The following is a 24,543-nucleotide window of genomic DNA, read 5'->3' on the forward strand; positions in this document are numbered from 1 at the left end:
CGTCTCTCCGTCTCTCCCTCTCTCCCTCTCTCCCTCTCTCCCTCTCTCCCTCTCTCCCTCTCTCCCTCTCTCCCTCTCTCCCTCTCTCCCTCTCTCCCTCTCTCCCTCTCTCCCTCTCTCCCTCTCCGTCTCTCCGTCTCTCCCTCTCCGTCTCTCCCTCTCCGTCTCTCCCTCTCCGTCTCTCCCTCTCCGTCTCTCCCTCTCCGTCTCTCCCTCTCCGTCTCTCCCTCTCCGTCTCTCCCTCTCTCCCTCTCTCCCTCTCTCCCTCTCTCCCTCTCTCCGTCTCTCCCTCTCTCCCTCTCTCCGTCTCTCCCTCTCTCCGTCTCTCCGTCTCTCCCTCTCTCCCTCTCTCCCTCTCTCCGTCTCTCTCTCTACCCCCCCTCTTTCTCTCTCCCCCCCCCTCTCTCTCTCTCTCTCTCTCTCCCTCTCTCTCCCTCTCTCTCTCTCTCTCTACCCCCCCCCCCTTCTCGGTCTCTCTCTCTCTCTCCCCTCTCTCTCTCTCTCTCCCCTCTCTCTCTCTCTCCCCTCTCTCTCTCTCGGTCTCTCTCTCTCTCTCTCTCTCGGTCTATCTCTCTCTCGGTCTCTCTCTCGGTCTCTCTCTCTCTTGGTCTCTCTCTCTCTCGGTCTCTCTCTATCTCTCTCTCTCTCTCAGTCTCTCTCTCTCTCTCTCTCTCGGTCTCTCGGTCTCTCTCTCGGTCTCTCTCTCTCTCTCTCTCTCGGTCTCTCTCTCTCTCGGTCTCTCTCTCTCTCGGTCTCTCTCTCTCTCAGTCTCGGTCTCGGTCTCTCTCTCTCAGTCTCTCTCTCTCTCTCTCTCTCTCTGTCTCTCTCTCACACTCTCTCTCTCTCTCAGGCTCTCTGTTGTAACTGAGTTACACTGGTGCAAATTGATTGGGGAAACTGGGGTTTTTCAACTTAGGCCAAAAAGAGCAGCCTGCTCCAAAAAAACCGTGCATATCACAGGAAAATTGAGCCTGTTAACTGGGGCTACTTAAAGGGACGAGGAAGCGCTTCCCTCGGTGGTCACGGTCAGTGCAACGTTTACACACAGCATGGTGCGTGAGCCTCCGCGCTTACTGCAGCAGGCAGAAGAGTTCAGCTTGAGAAAAAGTGATTTTGAAAACTTTACTGGGTGTATTACCATGCCGCGCCTTTAAGACTTGGCTTTTCCCGGGATCTGAAGCGAAGTTCGACTCATGCGCGATGACTCAGTTAAATTTAGCGCCGGCATTTTCATTAGCGCGCCCCCCCCCCCCCAGCTCTGGTGTGGAACGGCTGATTTAGCGCCCCATCAGCTCTTCCACCAATTCGGACGAATTTCTGGTCAGAGGGCGCAAACCTTTTCAAGGTGCTAACGTTACCACTCCACCTGGGTTACCGCCCCAAATGTGGCACGAATATGGAAGGATATACTTGCCTTAGAGGGGTGCAACGCAGGTTCACTAGATTGATTTCTGGGATAAGAGGGGTATCCTGTGAGAGAGATTGAGTTGAATGGGCCTAAACTCTGAAGTTTAGAAGAATGCGAGGTGATCTCATTTCGCACATAAGATTCTGAGGGGGATTGACCGGGAAGATGCTGAGAGGCTGTTTCCCCTGGCTGGAGTGTCTAGAACTAGGGGGCATAGTCTCAGGATAAGGGGTCGGCCATTTAGGACTGAGATGAGGAGAAATTTCTTTACTTAGAGGGTTGTAAATCTTTGGAATTCTCTATCCCAGAGAGCTGTAGCTGCTCAGTCGATGAGTATACTCAAGGCTGCGATCGCTAGGTTTTTGCATACTAAGGGAGTCGAGGGATATGTGGATTGGGCGGGAAAGGTAAGGTAGGAGATCTGCCATGATCTTATTGAATGGTGGAGCAGGCTTGTGGGGCCGTATGGCCTACTCCTGCTCCTAATTCTTCGGTTCTTGGGGTTGTTACGCACAGGTCAGTCGGTCAGGGAAGCATGACGTAGGGTGTAAGGTGAGATGTTTTCCACAGATGATCAAATGGCTGAAGTCGTCTTCTTAGGTGTTCCCCGGAGTCGAGGAAGACTTGCTTCCACACTAACATGAGTTCTCAGGTGAGTGATGAGTCCAATGAAGGACCTACAGTCTCTGTCATAGGTAGGGCAGACGGTGGTTGGAGGGCGGGGGGGTGGGGTGTTTGGATTGTCGAGCGCTCCTTCCGCTGTTTGCGCTTGGCTTCCGCGTGCTCCCGGCGAAGAGCCTCGAGGTGTTCGCCGCCTTCCCCGGATGCTTCTCCTCCCCTTTTCCTACACATCGATCGTGGGCCGGGGATACCCAGGTGTCGGTGGGGATGTTGCACTTTCTCCAAGGAGGGTGTTCTTGAAGCGTTTCCTCTGCCCACCTGGGGCTCGCTTGCCGTGTCAAAGCTCCGAGTCGAGCGCGCTGGAGGAGAGTGCGCGAGACGGCAGATTGCGCATCGTCGGTGATGGGAGTTAACGTGGAGGGCCGAATGCTCGCAGAAAGCAGAGATGAGATGAGGGTAACCTTGAGTAACGCAGCGAGTTGCACTGGTCTGGAACGCATCACCTGAGAGGTTGGTGGGAGCAGATTCAGGAAAGGGCGGGGGAGGGGAGGGACTAATTAGAGAGCTCCCTCAAAGTTCTGGCACAGGTACGTTCTATGGTTCTCCTTCCGTACGGCGTACAGTGTGTCCCGAAAAATCCAGCAGCAACAGTAGAGGAGGGAAGAAATGTAATCGGATATAAATTGAACAGGAAATAACCTCACTCTTGAGCACAATGTGCTTTATAAACATTTCTCCGACTGTAGCAATGAATGGCCAATGGTTTCCCTGTTTAATATCTGTAAGAGATCCTGTCCGGCTGAGCACTGAGCTAACAGTGCAGTTGTAACACAGACGTCCTTGGGAGTGCGTCTGCATGGCACTAAATGAGGTGAAGTGATTCGATTTAGATTTTAGTGCATTCAATGATGGGGTGTTTATATTATATAAAAGACTGAGTAATTTGATGGGATCAAACCCAATCAAATAAGGTCCGTGTTTAAATGAAATAGGCCGCATTTTTAATCAATTGCTCCTGCTCTGCTTTAAGTGACATGCTGCGTTACAGTTAAGGAGTCACCAACCTAGCCCTGTTACTGCCAAGAAATGTACATCCCTGTCATTGCTACATAACCAGGCCCATGTAACTCGAGTATTTCCCTCTGTCCATTTGTGTGTGCATTCTGGCTGCTGTTCCGGACTCCAGCCATTCCCACTTCTTTCTGCTTTCCACTTTTTCTATCTCTCCCACCCTCCCTGACCATTCTCTCTTGTCGTCATGCAGCCAATCACCTCTCCTCCCTCGGACACTCTGCCCTCCCAAATCCCTACTCCAACCCCTTCATTGCTCTTCGACCTTCCTACTCTCCTGCTGCCGTTCCAGGCTGGACTCCCTCTCAGACAAGCCTGCAGCTTCCCTCTGCGCCTCTCTTGGCATCCTGCGAAGGGCCCATCGAGGCACTCATTGCTGCCTCCTCACGAGTACCAACCCCAACTGTCCCATCCTGCCCTCTGACCTTGCCGCCCAGCTCGCCCGCAGGTGGGGGGGGGGGGGGGGGGTGGGGGGGGTGGCTAACCTTGCCAATCTCCTCCCCGTCCAACTCACCCCTTCCCCCCCCCCCCCAGCGCTGACCCTGTGGACGCTGGCAGTGGGCAGCCATCACTGATCCTCTCCACATCTCCCTCCAGAATGTCCGTTCACTTGCGAACAAGGCCCTTGAGCTTATCGTGGATGATTGCATCTCCATCATGGCCCTGATGGAAACCTGGCTGGGAGCGCTGATACCTTACCCTTAAATGAAGCCCTCACCACTTGCCCCACTCAGACCACCGTGGTGGCGGTATAGCTCTCATCACCAAATCACACCTTGGGTCTGTCCCCCTACTCCTTTGAGCATCTCACCCTATGTCACCCCTCTTACCCCTTATTTAAAACTCTCTCCTTCTCTACCGCCACCCAAGTGCCATAAACATTTTTATCTTCACTGCTTTCCTCCCTCAGCCTCTGCACCGAGCGACTTCTCATCCCCGGTGATTTCAACCTCCATCTCAATTCATCATGCTCTCTCTCTCTCTCTCTCTCTCTCGAATTCACTACCCTCCTGTCCTCCCTTAATCTCTCCCTCCATGTGACTCCCCAACCCATATTCACGGCCACCCCCTTGACCTTGCCATCTCTCGTGGTCTCGCTATTCCCACCGTGTCAATTGCAGATAAGGCCATCTGTGACCATTTCCTTGTATCGCTCTCGACCCACATCCCCCGTTTCCCCACACAACCCTACTTCCTTCTGTGTCTGCCCCTGGAAAAAACTCTCTCCCGACTCTCTTACAACTGCACTTATCAACTCCAAACTGTCCAGCCTTTGGCCCTCCATTCACCATGACATTTCTGCAGCCATCGATCTGCTCAAACACACCCTCAGCACCACCTTATGATGCGCTAGTCCCTATTAAAACCATTACTCTCTCTCACCCTGGCTGTTCCCCCTGGTACGGTCCTCATCTTCACTCCCTCGAGTCCAAGGGACGCAGACTTGAATGGATGTGGCGGACAACTGGTTTAGCCATTCACCCCCAGATCGGGCCTTACTCATGTCTGCTAAAACTGCTCAATATTCCAGGATCATTCTGGAATAGTACCCCCTGCTACTATTCTCCCCTGTCTCCTCCAACAACAAGTGCGAGGAGCTCATGGATTTCTTTGTCTCTAAGATTGAGACCATCCGATCAGCTGCCCCTGCCAGTTCCCTTCCTTCCCCTAGCCCACCCAGCCAAACTTTCTCTGAGGTTCCCCCCCTGCCCTAGCCTTCAACTCACATCTTGAACTCTCCGAGCTCATCTTGTCCATGAGACCTACTTCCTGCTCCCTTGACCCTATTCCCACCAAACTGCTGACCACCTAACTTCCTTTTCTATCTCCCAAGTTAGCCGACATTGTTAACAGTTCTCCTCAGGAACTGTCCCCCTCTCCTACAAATCTGCCGTCATCACCCCTCTCCTCAAATAAACAACCCCACTGTGCTTGCAAGCAACCGCTCCCTCTCCAACCTCCCTTCCCTCTCCAAAGTCCTTGAACGTGTTGTCACCTCCCAAATCCGTGCCCACCTTTCCCGAACTCCATTGTTGAATCCCTCCAATCCGGTTTCCGCCCCTGCCACAGTACTGAAACGGCTCTCATCAAAGTCACAAATGACATCCTTTGTGACCGTGACAAAGGTAAACGGAGATGAGGAGGAATTTCTTCTGTCAGAGGGTCGTAAATCTGTGGAATTCTCTGTAGCAGGGAGCTGTGGAGGCTGGGTCATGGAATATATTTAGGGTAGAGACAGACAGATTTTTGAATGATAAGGGAGTGAAGGGTTATGGAAAGTGGGCAGCAGCCATGATCTTATTGAATGGCGGAGCAGGCTCGAGGGGCCAAATAGCCTACTCCTGCTCCTATTTCTTATGTTCTTGAACTATCCCTCCTCATCATTCTGGACTTGTCCGCAGCCTTTGACACGGTTAACCGCTCCATCCTCCTCCAACGCCTCTCCACCATCGTCCAGCTGGATGGGACTGCACTCGCCTGGTTCCATTCTTATCTATCTAATCGTAGCCAGAGAATCTCCAGCAATGGCTTCTCTTCCCACTCCCACATCGTTACCTCTGGTGCCCCCCAAGGATCTGTCCTTGGCCCCCTTCCTATTTCTCATCTATTGCCCCTTGGCAACATCATCTGAAAACACGGAGTCAGTTTCCACATGTACGCTGATGACACCCAGCTCTACCTCACCCCCACTTCTCTCGACCCCTCTACGGTCTCGAAATTGTCAGACTGCTTGTCTTGACATCCAGTACTGGATGAGCAGAAATTTTCTCCAATTAAATATTGGGAAGACCGAAGCCATTGTCTTTGGTCCCCGCCACAAACTGCGTTCCCTAGCCACCGACTCCATCCCTCTCCCCAGCATCTGTCTGAGGCTGAATCAGACTGTTTGCAACCTTGGCGTCATATTTGACCCTGACATGAGCTTCCGGTCACATATCCACGGCATAACTAAAACCGCCTGTTTCCACCTCGGTAACATCGCCCGTCTCCGTCTTGAATATACTCAACGACCGAGTGTCCTCAGCTCTCTGGGGGAGAGAATTCCAAAGGTTCATCACCCTCTGAGCGAAGAAATTCCTCCTCATCTCAGACCTCAGCTGCCTAGGCCCTAAGCTCTGGAATCCCCTCCCTCAACCTCTCTACCTCTCTACCTCTCTACCTCTCGCTCTCCTTTAAGACGCTCCTCAAAATACCTCGGGACGTTTTATTAGGTTAAAGGTGCTATATAAATGCAAATTGTTGTTGTCCCCTCATGAATACCTGGAGGAGGTCATCATTATATTAACTACTAAAGCTGGTGATATCAAAAGGGACAAAGTAGCATTTATCCTTCCAAGTTCAAAAGGAATTTGACGGGTTTCAGGAGGATTTGTTTATTGATCTGTAATAAATTATTAATAAACGCAACTTTGGTGCTTGGTTGAGTTCTGTGCCTGACCAATCTCCTGTCTGCTTCCGTACTTTAGTGCCAATTTATCAAAGGCTGCCTGGGGAACGCTGGAGAAAAACGGTATTCAACTGATGATTCGCTCGTATGAACTGGGAGTTCTGTACCTGCCCGAGGCTTTTGTAAGTTCATTCTGTGAAGCTGTGCGTCCCCTTATCTGTGATCTAAATATAGCTGTTTTCAAATGGGGTTTTTTTGTTGCAGATTTTACTTACACTTCAACAAACTGGTCCACCTATTCTTTATATTTTGTCTTTTTCTTTTCGATCTGCAAATTCCCCCCCGCCATCTCTCCTGAAGTCACGGTCCGTCACTGAGGTACCGCTTCTGGAGCCACTCCAGCAGTTGTCCGAGTACAGGTACAATGTCCCACAGCCCGGCAACCTCGGGGACCGAGACCGTGACGATTTTTGGATATTTCCGGGTTTCGGACGAGAAAATCAAAAGCAGTACGTGTGCGACCGAGACAGACAAAGTACGAATGGTGACATGGGTCGGGTCGAGGGTCATTCGGCAAGGCTTGGACCAATCGCATGGCATTTAAAACATCATCACCATCATAGGCAGTCCCTCGGAATCAAGGAAGACTTGATTCCACTCTTAAAATGAGTCCTTAGGTGACTGTACAGTCTTAATACGAGAGCCACAGTCCCTGTCACAGGTGGGACAGATAGTCGTTGAGGGAAGGGATGGGTGGGACTGGTTTGCCGCACGCTCTTTCTGCTGCCTGCGCATGATTTCTGCACGCTCTCGGCGATGAGAAATAGAAACATAGGAGTAGGCTATTCGGCCCTTCGAGCCTGCACCACCATTCAATAAGATCATGGCTAATCATTCACCTCAGTACCCCTTTCCTGCTTTCTCTCCATACCCCTTGATCCCTTTAGCCGTAAGGGCCATATCTAACTCCCTCTTGAATATATCCAATGAACTGGCATCAACAACTTTCTGCGGCAGGGAATTCCACAGGTTAACAACTCTCTGAGTGAAGAAGTTTCTCCTCATCTGAGTCCTAAATGGCTTACCCCTTATCCTTAGACTCTGTCCCCGGTTCTGGACTTCCCCAACATCGGGAACGTTCTTCCTGCATCTCACCTGTCCAGTCCTGTCAGAATTTTATATGTTTCTATGAGATCCCCTCTCATCCTTCTAAACTCCAGTGACTACAGGCCCAGTCTATCCAGTCTCTCCTCATATGTCAGTCCAGCCATCCCGGGAATCAGTCTGGTGAACCTTCGCTGCACTCCCTCAATAGCAAGAATGTCCTTCCTCAGGTTAGGAGACCAAAACTGTACACAATATTCCAGGTGAGACCTCACCAAGGCCCTGTACAACTGCAGTAAGACCTCCCTGCTCCTATACTCAAATCCCCTCGCTATGAAGGCCAACATACCATTTGTCTTCTTCACCGCCTGCTGTACCTGCATGCCAACTTTCAATGACTGATGAACCATGACACCCAGGTCTCATTGCACCTCCCCTTTTCCGAATCTGCCGACTTCAGATAGTATTCTGCCTTCGTGTTTTTGCGACCAAAGTGGATAACCTCACATTTATCCATATTATACTGCATCTGCCATGCATTTGCCCAATCACCTAGCCTGTCCAAGTCATCCTGCAGCCTCTTAGCATCCTCCTCACAGCTCACACCGCCACCCAGCTTAGTGTCATCAGCAAACTTGGAGATATTACATTCAATTCCTTCAGCTAAATCATTGATGTATATTGTTATAGCTGGGGTCCCAGCACTGAGCCCTGCGGCACCCCACTAATCATTGCCTGCCATTCTGAAAAGGACCCGTTTATCCCGACTCTCTGCTTCCTGTCTGCCAACCAGTTCTCTATCCACGTCAGTACATTACCCCCAACGCCATGTGTTTTAATTTTGCACACCAATCTCTTGTGTGGAACCTTGTCAAAAGCCTTTTGAAAGTCCAAATACACCACATCCACTGGTTCTCCCTTGTCCACTCTACCAGTTACATTCTCAAAAAATTCTAAAAGATTTGTCAAGCGTGATTTCCCTTTCATAAATCTATGCTGACTTGGACCGATCCTGTCACTGCTTTCCAAATGCGCTGCTATTTCATCTTTAATAATTGATTCCAACATTTTCCCTACTACTGATGTCAGGCTAACCACTCTATAATTACCTGTTTTCTCTCCTTCTCCTTTTTTAAAAAGTGGTGTTACATAAGCTACCCTCCAGTCCATAGGAACCGATCTAGAGTCGATAGACTGTTGGAAAATGATCACCAATGCATCCACTATTTCTAGGGCCACTTCCTTAAATACTCTGGGATGCAGACTATCAGGCCCCGGGGATTTATCGACCTTCAATCCCTAACACAATTTCCCGCCTAATAAGGATTTCCTTCAGTTCCTCCTTCTCTCTTGAACCTCAGTCTCCTAGTATTTCCGGAAGGCTAATTGTGTCTTCCTTCGTAAAGACAGAACATAAGAACATAAGAACATAAGAACATAAGAACATAAGAACATAAGAACATAAGAACATAAGAATTAGGAACAGGAGTAGGCCATCTAGCCCCTCAAGCCTACTCCGCCATTCAATAAGATCATGGCTGATCTGGCCGTGGACTCAGCTCCACTTACCTGCCCTCTCCCCGTAACCCTTAATTCCCTTATTGGTTAAAAATCTATCTATCTGTGATTTGAATACATTCAATGAGCTAGCCTCAACTGCTTCCTTGGGCAGAGAATTCCACAGATTCACAACCCTCTGGGAGAAGAAATTCCTTCTCAACTCAGTTTTAAATTGGCTCCCCCGTATTTTGAGGCTGTGCCCCCTAGTTCTAGTCTCCCCGACCAGTGGAAACAACCTCTCTGCCTCTATCTTGTCTATCCCTTTCATTATTTTAAATCTTTCTATAAGATCACCCCTCATCCTTCTGAACTCCAACGAGTAAAGACCCAGTCTACTCAATCTATCATCATAAGGTAACCCCCTCATCTCCAGAATCAGCCGAGTGAATCGTCTCTGTACCCCCTACAAAGCCAGTATATCCTTCCTTAAGTAAGGTGACCAAAACTGCACGCAGTACTCCAGGTGCGGCCTTACCAATACCCTATACAGTTGCAGCAGGACCTCCCTGCTTTTGTACTCCATCCGTCTCACAATGAAGGCCAACATTGCATTCGCCTTGCTGATTACCTGCTGCACCTGCAAACTAACTTTTTGGGATTCATGCACAAGGACTCCCAGGTCCCTCTGCATCTCAGCATGTTGTAATTTCTCCCCATTCAAATAATATTCCCTTTTACTGTTTTTTTTTCCCCCCAAGGTGGATGACCTCACACTTTCCGACATTGTATTCCATCTGCCAAACCTTCGCCCATTCGCTTAACCTATCCAAATCTCTTTGCAGCCTCTCTGTGTCCTCAACACAACCCGCTTTCCCACTAATCTTTGTGTCATCTGCAAATTTTGTTACACTACACTCTGTCCCCTCTTCCAGGTCATCTATGTATATTGTAAACAGTTGTGGTCCCAGCACCGATCCCTGTGGCACATCACTAACCACCGATTTCCAACCCGAAAAGGACCCATTTATCCCGACTCTGCTTTCTGTTCGCCAGCCAATTCTCTATCCATGCTAATACATTTCCTCTGACTCCGCGTACCTCTATCTTCTGCAGTAACCTTTTGTGTGGCAACTTATCGAATGCCTTTTGGAAATCTAAATACACCACATCCATCGGTACACCTCTATCCACCATGCTCGTTATATCCTCAAAGAATTCTAGTAAATTAGTTAAACATGATTTCCCCTTCATGAATTCATGCTGCATCTGCTTGATTGCACTATTCCTATCCAGATGTCCCGCTATTTCTTCCTTAATAATAGTTTCAAGCATTTTCCCCACTACAGATGTTAAACTAACCGGGCTATAGTTACCTGCCTTTTGTCTGCCCCCTTTTTTAAACAGAGGCGTTACATTAGCTGCTTTCCAATCCGCTGGTACCTCCCCAGAGTCCAGAGAATTTTGGTAGATTATAACGAATGCATCTGCTATAACTTCCGCCATCTCTTTTAATACCCTGGGATGCATTTCATCAGGACCAGGGGACTTGTCTACCTTGAGTCCCATTAGCATGTCCAGCACTACCCTCCTAGTGATAGTGATAGTGAACCAAAGTAGTTGTTCAACTGGTCTGCCATTTCTTTGTTCCCCATTATAAATTCACCTGATTCTGACTGCAAGGGACCTACGTTTATCTTCACTAATCTTTTTCTCTTCACTTATCTATAGAAGCTTTTGCAGTCACTTTTTATGTTCCCAGCAAGCTTCCTCTCATACTCTTATTTTCCCCCTTCTAATTAAACCCTTTGTCCTCCTCTGCTGAATTATAAAATTCTCCCAGTCCTCAGGTTTGCTGCTTTTTCTGGCCAATTTATATGCCTCTTTTACTTGGTTCTAACACTATCCTTAATTTCCCTTGCTAGCCACGGTTGAGCCACCTTCCCCGTTTTATTTTTGCTCGAGGTGCTCAGCACCCTCCCAGATGCTCTTCCTCCACTTAGGGTGGTCATTGGCCAAAGACACCCAGCGGCGAAGCCAATAACCAGTCTGGCCCACCGGTTTTTGGACAATAATTCTGGATTTTATTTTACTATCAAATGGGATTTTCTCAAACAATGTCTGGTTTTCGGACAATTGCGATTTTCGGACAGCCAGATTTGAGACGTTGTACCTGTCGTCATTGGTCGTGTGTGCACTTGGACAGTGAGTGTCAGTGGGCGGGTTGACTATACGGATTGGAGGGAGCGGAGGGAGGCATCCGTGGCTCAGGGGGTACCACTCTCGCTTCTGAGCCAGAAGAATAATTTGAGAAAAAAAACGTTATCCACGTTACAAGGGCACCCTCAAAGCCTCCCTGATAAAGTGCAACATCTCCACTGACACCTGGGAAGTCCCTGGCCAAAGACCTCCCTAAGTGGAGGAAGTGCATCCGGGAGGGCACTGAGCACCTGGAGTCTCGTCGCCGAGAACATGCAGAAACCAAACGCAGGCAGCGGAAGGAACGTGCGGCAAACCTGTCCCACCCACCCTTCCCTCAACAACTATCTGCCCCACCTGTGACAGAGACTGTAATTCCCGTATGGGACTGTTCAGCCACCTGAGAACTCACTTTTAGAGTGGAAGCAAGTCTTCCTCGATTTCAAGGGACTGCCTATGATGATGGTGATGATGTTTTAGTGCTTCCGGAAGATTCCAGCCCATGGCTGAATCTGCGGATATTTCTGGAGGTCCGTTTGGTTCCTTCGTTACAAAATAGTTTGAGACAAAACAGGGGGGAGGGGGAGGGAATTTCCTTGATGAGCAGAATTAATTCCTTCGCCCCTTTTGTAATCAGAATGTTTGATATGGAAGGAGTATCCTCTGACGTCAGACGTAGCACAATCGCCGCTGTGTCAGAAGGACTTGGCTTCAAATCCCACTCCAGGGACTTGAGCACATAAATCTAGGCTGACACTCCCAGTGCAGTGCTGAGGGAGTGCTTCACTGTCGGAGGTGCCATCTTTCGGATGAGACGTTAAACCGAGGCCCCGTCTGCTCTCTCAGGTGGGTATAAAAGATCCCATGGTCACTATTTTGAAGAATAGCAGTGGATTTATCCCCAGTGTCCTGATTGTGGTGGAATACTCTCCACTTGCCCAGATGGGTGTAGCTCCAACAACACTCGAGAATCGCGACAGCATGCAGAAACATAGAAACGTAGAAAATAGGTGCAGGAGTAGGCTATTCGGCCCTTCGAGCCTGCACCATCATTCAATAAGATCATGGCTGATCATGCAACTTCAGTACCCCATTCCTGCTTTCTCTCCATAGCCCTTGATCCCTTTAGCCGTAAGGGCCACATCTAACACCCTTTTGAATATATCTAATGAACTGGCCTCAACAACATTCTGTGGTAGAGAATTCCACCTCTCATTCTTCTAAATTCCAGTGAGTATAAGCCTAGTCGATCCAGTCTTTCTTCATATGTCAGTCCTGCCATCCCGGGAATCAGTTTGGTGAACCTTCGCTGCACTCCCTCAATAGCAAGAATGTCCTTCCTCAGATTAGGAGACCAAAACTATACACAATATTCCAGGTGTGGCCTCACCAAGGCCCTGTACAACTGCAGTAAGACCTCCCTGCTCCTATACTCAAATCCTCTCGCTATGAAGGCCAACATGCCATTTGCTTTCTTCACCACCTGCTGTACCTGCATGCCTACCTTCAATGACTGATGTCCCATGACACCCAGGTCTCGTTGCACCTCCCCTTTTAATCTGTCACCATTCAGATAATAATCTGCCTTCCTGTTTTTTGCCATCAAAGTATATAACCTCACATTTATCCACATTATACTGCATCTGCCATGCATTTGCCCAATCACCTAACCTGTCCAAGCCCCCCTGCAGCCTCCTAGCATCCTCCTCACAGCTCACACCGCCACCCAGCTTGGTGTCATCTGCAAACTTGAAGATATTACATTCAATTCCTTCGTCTTAATCATTAATGTATAGTGTAAATAGCTGGGGTCCCCGCACTGAACCCTGCGACACCCCACTTGTCACTGCCTGACATTGTGAAAAGGACCCGCTTATCCCGACTCTCTGCTTCCTGTCTGCCGACCAGTTCTCTATCCACGTCAGTACATTACCCACAATACCATGTGCTTTGATTTTGGAGGAGCTTGCAGCCCGTCTCATTGGCAGTCCACACCCACCAGCGTAATAACTCCCTCCCTCCACCACCGGCAGAGCAGCAAGTCGCCAAGGGCCAGAGTTGCCCCCCGCTGGAAACGGTGGGTGCACCGACCCCATTTCTGTTGTTTTTACCGGCGCGGTGGTTGAGGTGATCTCTTGAGTGAAAGACCGCTCTTTCCCCGGCGGACCGGAAGTCGGCCATAATGGGGCCGGCGGTGAGCGGCGGTTCGCACACTAGCGGGGCGGAAGTGGTGGGCGGGTCGAGCGACGGCCGCCGCTGTCACTCAGCGGCGTAGCGCTGATGACGTCACTCAGCGGCGTAGCGCGTCACCATGGCTCTCTCCTCTTAAACTATCGCGCAGGCTCTCTCCTTTAAGTCCAGTCCATTGGGCCACCAGGGAGGGTTTCTGCCGGGCAGCAGCCTGGCACCCAAGAGTGGGGGGGTTGGTGTGCCAGTTTGCCTGTTAGCGGCCCGGCCGAACCCGGGGGCATAATAGTCGGGCTGACATGGCAGTCGGCCGACAAAAAAAAACATGGCGGCAGCGGCTGTGCATCCTCCCCTTTAACGGGAGCCGCACCGCCATTTTAGAATGCACTGCGCCGGCACAAATAGCTACATTTGGCACCGCGCGGCGGGAGCAAGATTCTTTCAGAGGAATTTCGCGTTCGGTGGGGGGGGGGGGAGAACATTGGTGGTGCGCGCTCTGATGACGCACTTAGCACGGATCGGTGGTAGCAGGGGGAGCGGGTCACCGCTGGGAAACCGCGGGAGCGGAATTTTCAAAATGGCGGCCATTCCACGAAAAATCGGCGGCCATTGCACTCCGCAGCTGGCCGCCAATTTCCGGCGGTAACGGGCCTTGTGGGAAAGGGGCAATTTCAGCCCCCTTATGTGTAGGGGCTGGAGTCACATATAGGCCACAACAGATAAGGACGGCTGGTTTCCTTTCCTAAAGGACACTCAGTTGGGTTTTTACGCCAATCCGACAGCTTCACTGTCACTTTTACCAGCTTTTTATTTCCATAATTTATTGAACTGAATTTAATTTTTCGAGCCCCCACGGTGGGATTTGAACTCTCCTTCCCCAGGGTTATCCGTCCAGCCTCGGCAGCACGCGCCTGGTAACATGACCACGACCCCACCGTATTCCTTTCGTAAAGTGACCCGTCTGTGACAATCCCACAAACCTCTCTTGTGCTAATTCCAGAGATCTGGTACCAGAATCACGAGCCGTGAATTAAACTGACAGCCCAGTCATCTGTGAAAGGAATCGCTGTTAAATTGTGAAGAGTGTGGGGGCTGAAATTTCTTTCTAAAAAGGGGAGCGTTATTCTGATGAATTGTCAGAAAGCCCACGTCATACGGTTCCGACTCATATTGCCAGTGGAGCGGACTTTAATGATGCTTTGATATCCTTATTCTCGTCAAACCTCTGACGCGCGATGAGATAGCAGCTAGTTAGTACAAAATCTAGTCCCAAATTTGCTCCCAAATTGGGAATCTGGCCTGTTTTGACAGTGCGCCTTTCAGTAGCAGCTCTGCTTTCTGAAGACCTGAAACTGTTAATCGGAAGGCAACCTAGCGAGAAGTCTGTGGCCTACAAACTGATTAAAGGGACCACCTTTGGGGGGGCGGAGGACACTTAGCAAGAGCAGGAAATGGAAGGCTATGTGGTTTTGCCTAGTAAATTAAGATGACTAACGTTCGCTTAATTAGAGATGTGGGGAAAGAAATTCATCATCTGGTCTTCGTGGTGTTGGTGAAGGTAATTACTCTCGTGTGGGAGTTGTCTCTGCCATTCTGTGGTGTAATCTCGACCTGCTCCCACTCATCAACAGTGCCTTCTTGTCTTTAGTCTTTCTCCAGAGGAGGCACGATTTTTAAACCGGAGGCTCCAATGGATTTGAAACAGCCTCACGCTGTGAGGGAAAACACAGGATCAAATTAAACCACTTCCTGCATTTCATGGAATCATAGAAATTTACAGCACGGAAGGAGGCCATTCCGGCCCATCATGTCTGTGCCGGCCGACAAGAGGTCATCCAGCCTAATCCCACTTTCCAGCTCTAGGTCCATAGCCCTGTAGGTAACGGCTCTTCAAGTGCACATCCAAGTACTTTTTAAATGTGGTGAGGGTTTCTGCCTCTACCACCCTTTCAGGCAGTGAGTTCCAGACCCCCACAACCCTCTGGGTGAAGATATTACCCCCTCAAACCCCCATTAAACCGTCTACCAATTACTTTAAATTTATGCCCCCTGGTCATTGACCCCTCTGCTAAGGGAAATAAGCCCTTTCTATCCACTATATCTAGGCTCCTCATAATTTTATACACCTCAATGAGGTCTCCCCTCAGCCTCCTCTGTTCCAAGGAAAACAAACCCAGCCTATCCAATCTGTCCTCATAGCTAAGATTCTCCAGTCCAGGCAACATCCTCGTAAATCCTTGAGGAAGGACATTCTTGCTATTGAGGGAGTGCAGCGAAGGGCCACCAGACTGATTCCCGGGATGGCGGGACTGACATATCAAGAAAGACATGATCAACTGGGCTTGAGTATTCACTGGAGTTCAGAAGAATGAGAGGGGATCTCATAGAAACGTTTAAAATTCTGACGGGTTTCGACAGGTTAGATGCAGGAAGAATGTTCCCAATGTTGGGGAAGTCCAGAACCAGGGGTCACAGTCTAAGGATAAGGGGTAAGCCATTTCGGACCGAGATGAGGAGAAACTTCTTCACCCAGAGAGTGGTGAACCTGTAGAATTCTCTACCACAGAAAGTTGTTGAGGCCAATTCACTAAATATATTCAAAAAGGAGTTGGATGTAGTCCTTACTACTAAGGGGATCAAGGGGTATGGCGAGAAAGCAGGAATGGGGTACTAAAGTTGCATGTTCAGCCATGAACTCATTGAATGGCGGTGCAGGCTCGAAGGGCCGAATGGCCTACTCCTGCACCTATTTTCTATGTTTCTAATCTCCTCTGTACCCTCTCCAGTGCAATCACGTCCTTCCTGTAATGCGGTGACCAGAACTGCACGCAGTACTCCAGCTGTGGCCTAACCAGTGTTTTATACAGTTCAAGCATAACCCCCCTCTGCTCTTGTATTCTGTGCCTCGACTAATAAAGACAAGCATTCCGTATAACTTCTTAACCACCTTATCCACCTGGCCTGCTTCTTTCAGGGATCTGTGGACATGCACTCCCAGGTCCCTTTGTTCCTCTACACTTCTCAGTGTCCTACTATTTAACGTGTATTCCCTTGCCTTGTTAGCCCTCCCCAAATGCATTACCTCACACTTCTCTGGATTAATTTCCATTTGCCTCTGTTCTGACCGCTTGCTTTGAATTAATTTTTTTTGCGCTGCTCCCAAAGTAGATTTAATAACGTTGAATGGAACATTTTTTCTCCTCGTCTTTCATTTAGGCACTTTTACAGTCTTCTGGACTCGACATCGAGTTCAAAAATTTCAGAGCGTAACCGCTGCCAATCTTTGGCTCCCCTCCCCCTCCCCCACCCCCACCCCCACCTCAGAGCCTGTTTCTTTCTTTTTTTTCCTCTTTGTCTCCAATGGCAGTTGACCATTATCCTGCCATTCACACCCTATCTCGACTAATGTGTTTCTAACTCCTGGCATTGCCATTTGAATTTGGACCATCATCCCATTTGTCTCCCTAATCTCTCCAGCCTTCCACCCTATCACAGACCTTCCCTTTTGTTCCTTCTTCCCCTCCCCCTTTCAGTGCTGGTTAAGAATCCGTTCTTTCCGAACACTCTCCAGTTCTGATGAAGGGTCATCGACCCGAAACGTTAACTCTACTTCCTCTCCACAGATGCTGCCTGACCCGCTGAGATTTCCAGCATTTTCTGTTTTTATTCCAGATTCCAGCATCTGCAGTATTTTGCTTTTGGAACATTTTTTCTCTCGCGCGTGCTCTCTCTTCTCTCTCTCTCTCTCTCTCTCTCTCTCTCTCTCTCTCTCTCTCTCTCTCTCTCTCTCTAAACACATTTCCCAATACACTGGGATGACACATGAGAAAAGGACAGATTTGATATCTTGAGGGGGCTTGACAGGGTAGGTGTTGAGAGGATGTTTCCTCTCGTGGGGTAATCTAGAACTAAGGGGCATAGTCTCAGAATAAGGCGCCGCCCATTGAAGACAGAGATGAGGAGGTATTTCTTCTCTGAGGGTCGTGAATCTGTGGAATTCCCTGCCCCAGAGAGCTGTGGAGGCTGGGTCATTGAATATATTTAAGGCGGAGATAGACAAATTTTTGAACGATAAGCGAGTAAAAGGTTATGGGGAGCGGGCAGGGAAGTGGAGCTGAGTCCATGGTCCATTGAATGGCGGAGTAGGTTCGAGGGGCCGTATGGCCTACTCCTGTTCCTATTTCTTATGTTCTTATGTTCTTGGCATTAATCCACTCCACAATATTACCATCAGTGTTACCTAAAAAACTATAAAACATTGTGATTTCCCAATGGATGCCTAACATAATATTGTGGGGTGCATTAATGGCTTGCAATCAAATCTTTATTTTTCTCATGGGGCACTCTCTGTTGTGTTAACAATATTTTTATCAAGAAAGAAAGACTTGCATTTATATAGCCCCTTTCACCAACTCGGGACATTCCAAAGTACCTTTACAGCCAATGAAGTACTTTTTTGAAGTGTAGTCACTGTTGTAACGTTGAACCCAAAAAAATGTAATGATCCAAAATGGTGTAGTTAGTTGCCCGTGACCCTTAACTGATGTTACGAGCTGGTTAGACTTTGGTACACACCAATCAGATTGTATTTCTTTATTATCGGTGCACAGACATGGGTGTTCCGCCCTCCAGGGGTCTGCCCACCTCTGTTCTGCCACATTTTGTAGCGAACCTTGGTTACACCTCACTGGGACATAGTTCTGGTCTCCACGTTATAAAAAGCATCATAGAAACATAGAAAATAGGTGCAGGAGTAGGCCATTCGGCCTTTCGAACCTGCACCGCCATTCAATGAGTTCATGGCTGAACATGCAACTTCAGTACCCCATTCCTGCTTTCTCGCCATACCCCTTGATCCCCTAGTAGTAAGGACTACATCTAACTCCTTTTTGAATATATTTAGTGAATTGGCCTCAACAACTTTCTGTGGTAGAGAATTCCACAGGTTCACCACTCTCTGGGTGAAGAAGTTTCTCCTCATCTCGGTCCTAAATGGCTTACCCCTTATCCTTAGACTGTGACCCCTGGTTCTGGACTTCCCCAATATTGGGAACATTCTTCCTGCATCTAACCTGTCTAAACCCGTCAGAATTTTAAACGTTTCTATGTGATCCCCTCTCATTCTTCTGAACTCCAGTGAATACAAGCCCAGTTGATCCAGTCTTTCTTGATATGTCAGTCCCGCCATCCCGGGAATCAGTCTGGTGAACCTTCGCTGCACTCCCTCAATAGCAAGAATGTCCTTCCTCAGGTTAGGAGACCAAAACTGTACACAGTACTCCAGGTGTGGCCTCACCAAGGCCCTGTACAACTGTAGTAACACCTCCCTGCCCCTGTACTCAAATCCCCTCGTTATGAAGACCAACATGCCATTTGCTTTCTTAACCGCCTGCTGTACCTGCATGCCAACCTTCAATGACTGATGTACCATGACACCCAGGTCTCGTTGCACCTCCCCTTTTCCTAATCTGTCACCATTCAGATAATAGTCTGTCTCTCTGTTTTTACCACCAAAGTGGATAACCTCACATTTATCCACATTATACTTCATCTGCCATGCATTTGCCCACTCACCTAACATATCCAAGTCACTCTGCAGCCTCATAGCATCCTCCTCGCAGCTCACACTGCCACCCAACTTAGTGTCATCCGCAAATTTGGAGATACTACATTTAATCCCCTCGTCTAAATCATTAATGTACAATGTAAACAGCTGGGGCCCCAGCACAGAACCTTGTGGTACCCCACTAGTCACTGCCTGCCATTCTGAAAAGTACTCATTTACTCCTACTCTTTGCTTCCTGTCTGACAACCAGTTCTCAATCCACGTCAGCACACTACCCCCAATCCCATGTGCTTTAACTTTGCACATTAATCTCTTGTGTGGGCCCTTGTCGAAAGCCTTCTGAAAGTCCAAATACACCACATCAACTGGTTCTCCCTTGTCCACTTTACTGGAAACATCCTCAAAAAATTCCAGAAGATTTGTCAAGCATGATTTCCCTTTCACAAATCCATGCTGACTTGGACCTATCATGTCACCTCTTTCCAAATGCACTGCTTAATAATTGATTCCATCATTTTACCCACTACCGATGTCAGGCTGACCGGTCTATAATTTCCTGTTTTCTCTCTACCTCCTTTTTTAAAAAGTGGGGTTACATTGGTTACCCTCCACTTCATAGGAACTGATCCAGAGTCTATGGAATGTTGGAAAATGACTGTCAATGCATCAGCTATTTCCAAGGCCACCTCCTTAAGTATTCTGGGATGCAGTCTATCAGGCCCTGGGGATTTATCGGCCTTCAATCGCATCAATTTCCCCAACACAATTTCCCGACTACTAAGGATTTCCCTCAGTTCCTCATTCTTACTAGACCCTCTGACCCCTTTTATATCCGGAAGGTTGTTTGCTTCCTCCTTAGTGAATACCGAACCAAAGTACTTGTTCAATTGGTCTGCCATTTCTTTGTTTCCCGTTATGACTTCCCCTGATTCTGACTGCAGGGGACCTACGTTTGTCTTTACTAACCTTTTTCTCTTTACATATCTATAGAAACTTTTGCAGTCTGTCTTAATGTTCCTTGCAAGCTTCCTCTCGTACTCTATTTTCCCTGCCCTAATCAAACCCTTTGTCCTCCTCTGCTGAGTTCTAAATTTCTCCCAGTCCCCGGGTTCGCTGCTATTTCTGGCCAATTTGTATGCCACTTCCTTGGCTTTAATACTATCCCTGATTTCCCTTGATAGCCACAGTTGAGCCATTTCCCTTTTTTATTTTTACGCCAGACAGGGATGTACAATTGTTGTAGTTCATCCATGCGGTCTCTAAATGTCTGCCATTGCTCATCCACAGTCAACCCCTTAAGTATCATTCGCCAATCTATCCTAGCTAATTCATGCCTCACACCTTCAAAGTTACCCTTCTTTAAGTTCTGGACTATGGTCTCTGAATTAACTGTTTCATTCTACATCCTAATGTAGAATTCCACCATATTATGGTCACTCTTCCCTAAGGGGCCTCGCACAACGAGATTGCTAATTAATCCTCTCTCATTACACAACACCCAGTCTAAGATGGCCTCCCCCCTAGTTGGTTCCTCGACATATTGGTCTAGAAAACCATCCCGTATGCACTCCAGGAAATCCTCCTCCACCGTATTGCTTCCAGTTTGGTTAGCCCAATCTATATGCATATTAAAGTCACCCATGATAACTGCTGCACCTTTATTGCATGCACCCCTAATTTCCTGTTTGATGCCCTCCCCAACATCACTACTACTGTTTGGAGTTCTGTACACAACTCCCACGAATGTTTTTTGCCCTTTGGTGTTCTGCAGCTCTACCCATATAGATTCCACATCATCCAAGCTAATGTCCTTCCTAACTATTGGATTCATCTCCTCTTTAACCAGCAATGCTACCCCACCTCCTTTTCTTTTTATTCTATCCTTCCTGAATGTTGAATACCGTTGGATGTTGAGTTCCCAGCCCTGATCATCCTGGAGCCATGTCTCCGTAATCCTGATCACATCATATCTGTTAACATCTATTTGCACAGCTAATTCATCCACTTTATTACGGATACTCCTTGCATTAGGACACAAAGCCTTCAGGCTTGTTTTTTTTAACACCCTTTGTCCTTTTAGAATTATGATGTAGTGTGGCCCTTTTTGTTTCTTGCCTTTGTTTACTCGGCTTTCCACTATTGCTTTTTACCTTTCTACCATCTGTTTCTGACTCCATATTACTTCGCCCTGTCTCGCTGCATAAGTTCCCATCCCCCTGCCATATTAGTTTAAACACTCCCGAACTGCATTAGCAAATGTTACCCCTCGAACATCGATTCCAGTCCTGCCCAAGTGCAGACCGTCCCTTTTGTACAGGTCCCACTTCCCCCAGAACTGGTTCCAATGTCCCAGGAATTTGAATCCCTCCCTTTTGCACCACTGCTCAAGCCATCATCATCATCATCATCATCATCATAGGCAATCCCTCGGAATCGAGGAAGACTTGCTTCCACTCCCAAAGTGAGTTCTTTGGTGGCTGAACAGTCCAATACGAGAGCCACAGACCCTGTCACAGGTGGGACAGATAGTCGTTGAGGGAAGGGGGGCTGGGACTGGTTTGCCGCACGCTCCTTCCGCTGCCTGCGCTTGACCTCTTCACGCTCTCAGCGTTCATATTCGAAGAGTTCAACGTCCTCCCGGATACACTTTCTCCACCTCGGGCGGTCTTGGGCCAGAGACTCCCAGGTGTCAGTGGTGATGTCGCACTTTACCAGGGAGGTTTTAAGGGTGTCCTTGAAACGTTTCCGCTGCCCACTTTTGCCATGAAGGAGCTCCGCATAGAGCACTTGATTTGGGAGTCTCGTGTCTGGCATGCGAACTATGTGGCCTGCCCAGCGGAGCTGATCGAGTGTGGTCAGTGCTTCAATGCTGGGGATGTTGGCCTGGTCGAGGACGTTAACGTTGGTGCGTCAGTCCTCCCAGGGAATTTATAGGATCTTACGGAGACATCGTAAAAGGATATAGAGGACTGGAGACTGTGCGCAAAATGTTTCACAAGGGTGATACTAGAATGAGAGGTTATACTTATCACAAAAGGCTGCACAGGCGGGGGCTGAGAAGAAGAAGTAGTTTGACAGAGTAGACGTAGATCTCTCCACAGGTGCTGTCTGACTCAGAGTGTTTTCCAGCATTTTCTGTTGTGATTTTGTATTTCTTTTTATTCACCAAATATTCTCACAGCTGGTTTGCTGTTTTATTGCCTGTTGACTATTTTATTCACTTGTGTCTCTGTGTGTGTGAGTGTGTCTGTGTGTGTCTATGTCTCTCTGTGTGTCTGCCCAGGTGTCTGTCAGTCTGGGTATGTGCGTGTCTGTTTGTCTGTCTGGATATGTGCGTGTCTGTCTGTCTGGGTATGTGTATGTGTCTGTCTGTCTGGGTCTGTCTGTGTGTGTGTGTGTGTGTGTGTGTATGGATGGATATGTGTGTGTCTGTCTGTGTGTGTCTGTCTGGATATGTGTGTGTCTGTCTGTGTGTGTGTGTGTATATGTGTGTGTCTGTCTGTCTGGGTATGTGTGTGTTTGTGTGTCTGGATGTGTGTGTGTGTCTGTGTCTGAATATGTGTGTGTGTGTGTCTGAATATGTGTGTGTGTGTGTGTGTCTGGATGTGTGTGTGTCTGGGTGTGTGTATGGAAAATGAATGATTTAAAATAACAGGCGATAAGGAGGGTTGCAATGGCTGCAGGGAAGGGCTTATGATTGACTGCATTAGACCAATGGAGGCGTGTTGAACTGTGCATCATATATACATTGCCTGCTGTCCGTTCATATCATTATGTCCCGCCTCTCTTAATCATCAGGGAATGAGATCAGGTCGATTCTCAGTACGCAGAAGTCAACAGTCAGACTGCAAAGCATCAGAGATGTCATTCCCCGTCCCATATGACCTACCACCACAACACTACAGCGGCAAAGGTAAGTGTTGGGCTACCGTGACTTTGGCCACCGAGGCCCTAAGCTCTGGAATTCCCTCCCTGAACCTCTCCTCCTCTCCACCTCCTTCTAGATGCTCCTTAAAACTTACCTCTTTGACCAAGCTTTTGGTCACCTGTCCTAATAACTTCTTATGTGGCTCAGTGTCAAATTTTTGTCTGATAACGCTCCTGTGAAGCGCCTTAAAACATTTTACTGCGTTAAAGGCGCTATATAAATGCAATTGTAGTTCTTGATTTAAGCAGTAAAATTAAATTGATCGAAGAAAGAAAGAAAGACTTGGATTTCTCTAGCGCCTTTCACGACCACTGGACGTCTCAAAGCGCTTCACAGCCAATGAAGTACTTTTTTGTAGTGTAGTCACTGTTGTAATGTGGGAAACGCGGCAGCCAATTTGCGCACAGCAAGCTCCCACAAACAGCAATGTGATAATGACCAGATAACCTGTAATTTTGTTATGTTGATTGAGGGATAAATATTGGCCCAGGACACCGGGGTAACTCCCCTGTTCATCTTCGAAATAATGCATCCACCCGAGAGCAGATGGGGCCTCGGTTTAACGTCTCATCCGAAAGACGGCACCTCCGACAGTGCAGTGCTCCCTCAGCACTGATCTAGAGTGTCAGCCTAGATTTATGTTCTCAGTTCTCTGGAGTGGGACTTGAACCCACAACCTTCTGACTCAGAAGCGAGAGTGCTACCCATCATAGGCAGTCCCTCGAAATCGAGGAAGACTTGCTTCCAATAAATGAGTTCTTAGGTGGCTGAACAGTCCAATACGGGAATTACAGTCTCTTTCACAGGTGGGACAGATAGTCGGTGAGGGAAAGGGAGAGTGGGACAGGTTTGCCGCATGCTCTTTCCGCTGCCTGCGCTTGATTTCTGCATGCTCTCGGCGATGAGACTCGAAGTGCTCAGCGCCCTCCCGGATGCTCTTCCTCTATTTAGGGAGGTCTTTGGCCAGGGACTCCCAGGTGTCAGTGGGGATGTCGCACTTTATCAGGGAGGCTTTGAGGGAGTCCTTGTAACGTTTCCTCTGCCCACCTGGGGCACTGAGCCATGGCTAACACTGTGTTACTGTTCACTGCCAACAATAAACAAAGGCAAATCAGAGCGTGACGTTTAAATTGATTTCTGCAGGAAGAAAGCTGAAGGTCTCCGTGTCTGCCTTCTGGCGATCGCCGTTGCAGCTCGATTCAGTGCTGAGGTTTTCAATCCCGAGAGAAGGCGAATGGTTAGTGAGGCTCCCTTCCGATTTGCATGAAGAATGAAATCGCAGTTCCTGCGGGGACTCGGCGAGGTTATCCAATAAGTGTCTGTCCCGTTTCCCCCCCCCCACCAAGGAAGCTGTGTGGACCCAGTGATGGTACAGGCCCCACTCCCCCCCCCCCCCCATCCTATAGTGAAATGTGTGGGCCCAGTGATGGTACAGGCCTTTCCCCCCCACGCCCCCCCATAGTGAGATGTGGGGCCCCAGTGATGGTACAGGCCCTACTCTCCCCTTATAGTGAACTGTGTCTACCCAGTGATAGTACAGCCCCCCTCCCCCCAATATAGTGAGTTGTGTGGGC

General features: G+C 48.6%; 1 protein-coding gene across 6 annotated transcripts in view; it reads left to right on the forward strand.

Annotated features, from left to right (window-relative positions):
* tdp1 (tyrosyl-DNA phosphodiesterase 1) overlaps window positions 1-24,543 on the forward strand; it is a 186,743-nt gene that overhangs the window by 130,559 nt on the left and 31,641 nt on the right. For 5 of the 6 annotated variants that reach the window (XM_070877588.1, XM_070877592.1, XM_070877589.1 and 2 more), the window contains 2 exons: window positions 6,568-6,670; window positions 22,840-22,954. In XM_070877588.1, coding sequence (XP_070733689.1) covers window positions 6,568-6,670; window positions 22,840-22,954 — 218 coding nt within the window. Of the gene's footprint in view, window positions 1-6,567; window positions 6,671-22,839; window positions 22,955-24,112; window positions 24,207-24,543 lie in introns of all 6 variants that reach the window. The other variant, XM_070877591.1, reaches the window with a different exon arrangement.

The sequence above is a fragment of the Pristiophorus japonicus genome, chromosome 4 (genome assembly GCF_044704955.1).
Source record: "Pristiophorus japonicus isolate sPriJap1 chromosome 4, sPriJap1.hap1, whole genome shotgun sequence".
In the NCBI taxonomy this organism is placed as follows: domain Eukaryota; kingdom Metazoa; phylum Chordata; class Chondrichthyes; family Pristiophoridae; genus Pristiophorus; species Pristiophorus japonicus.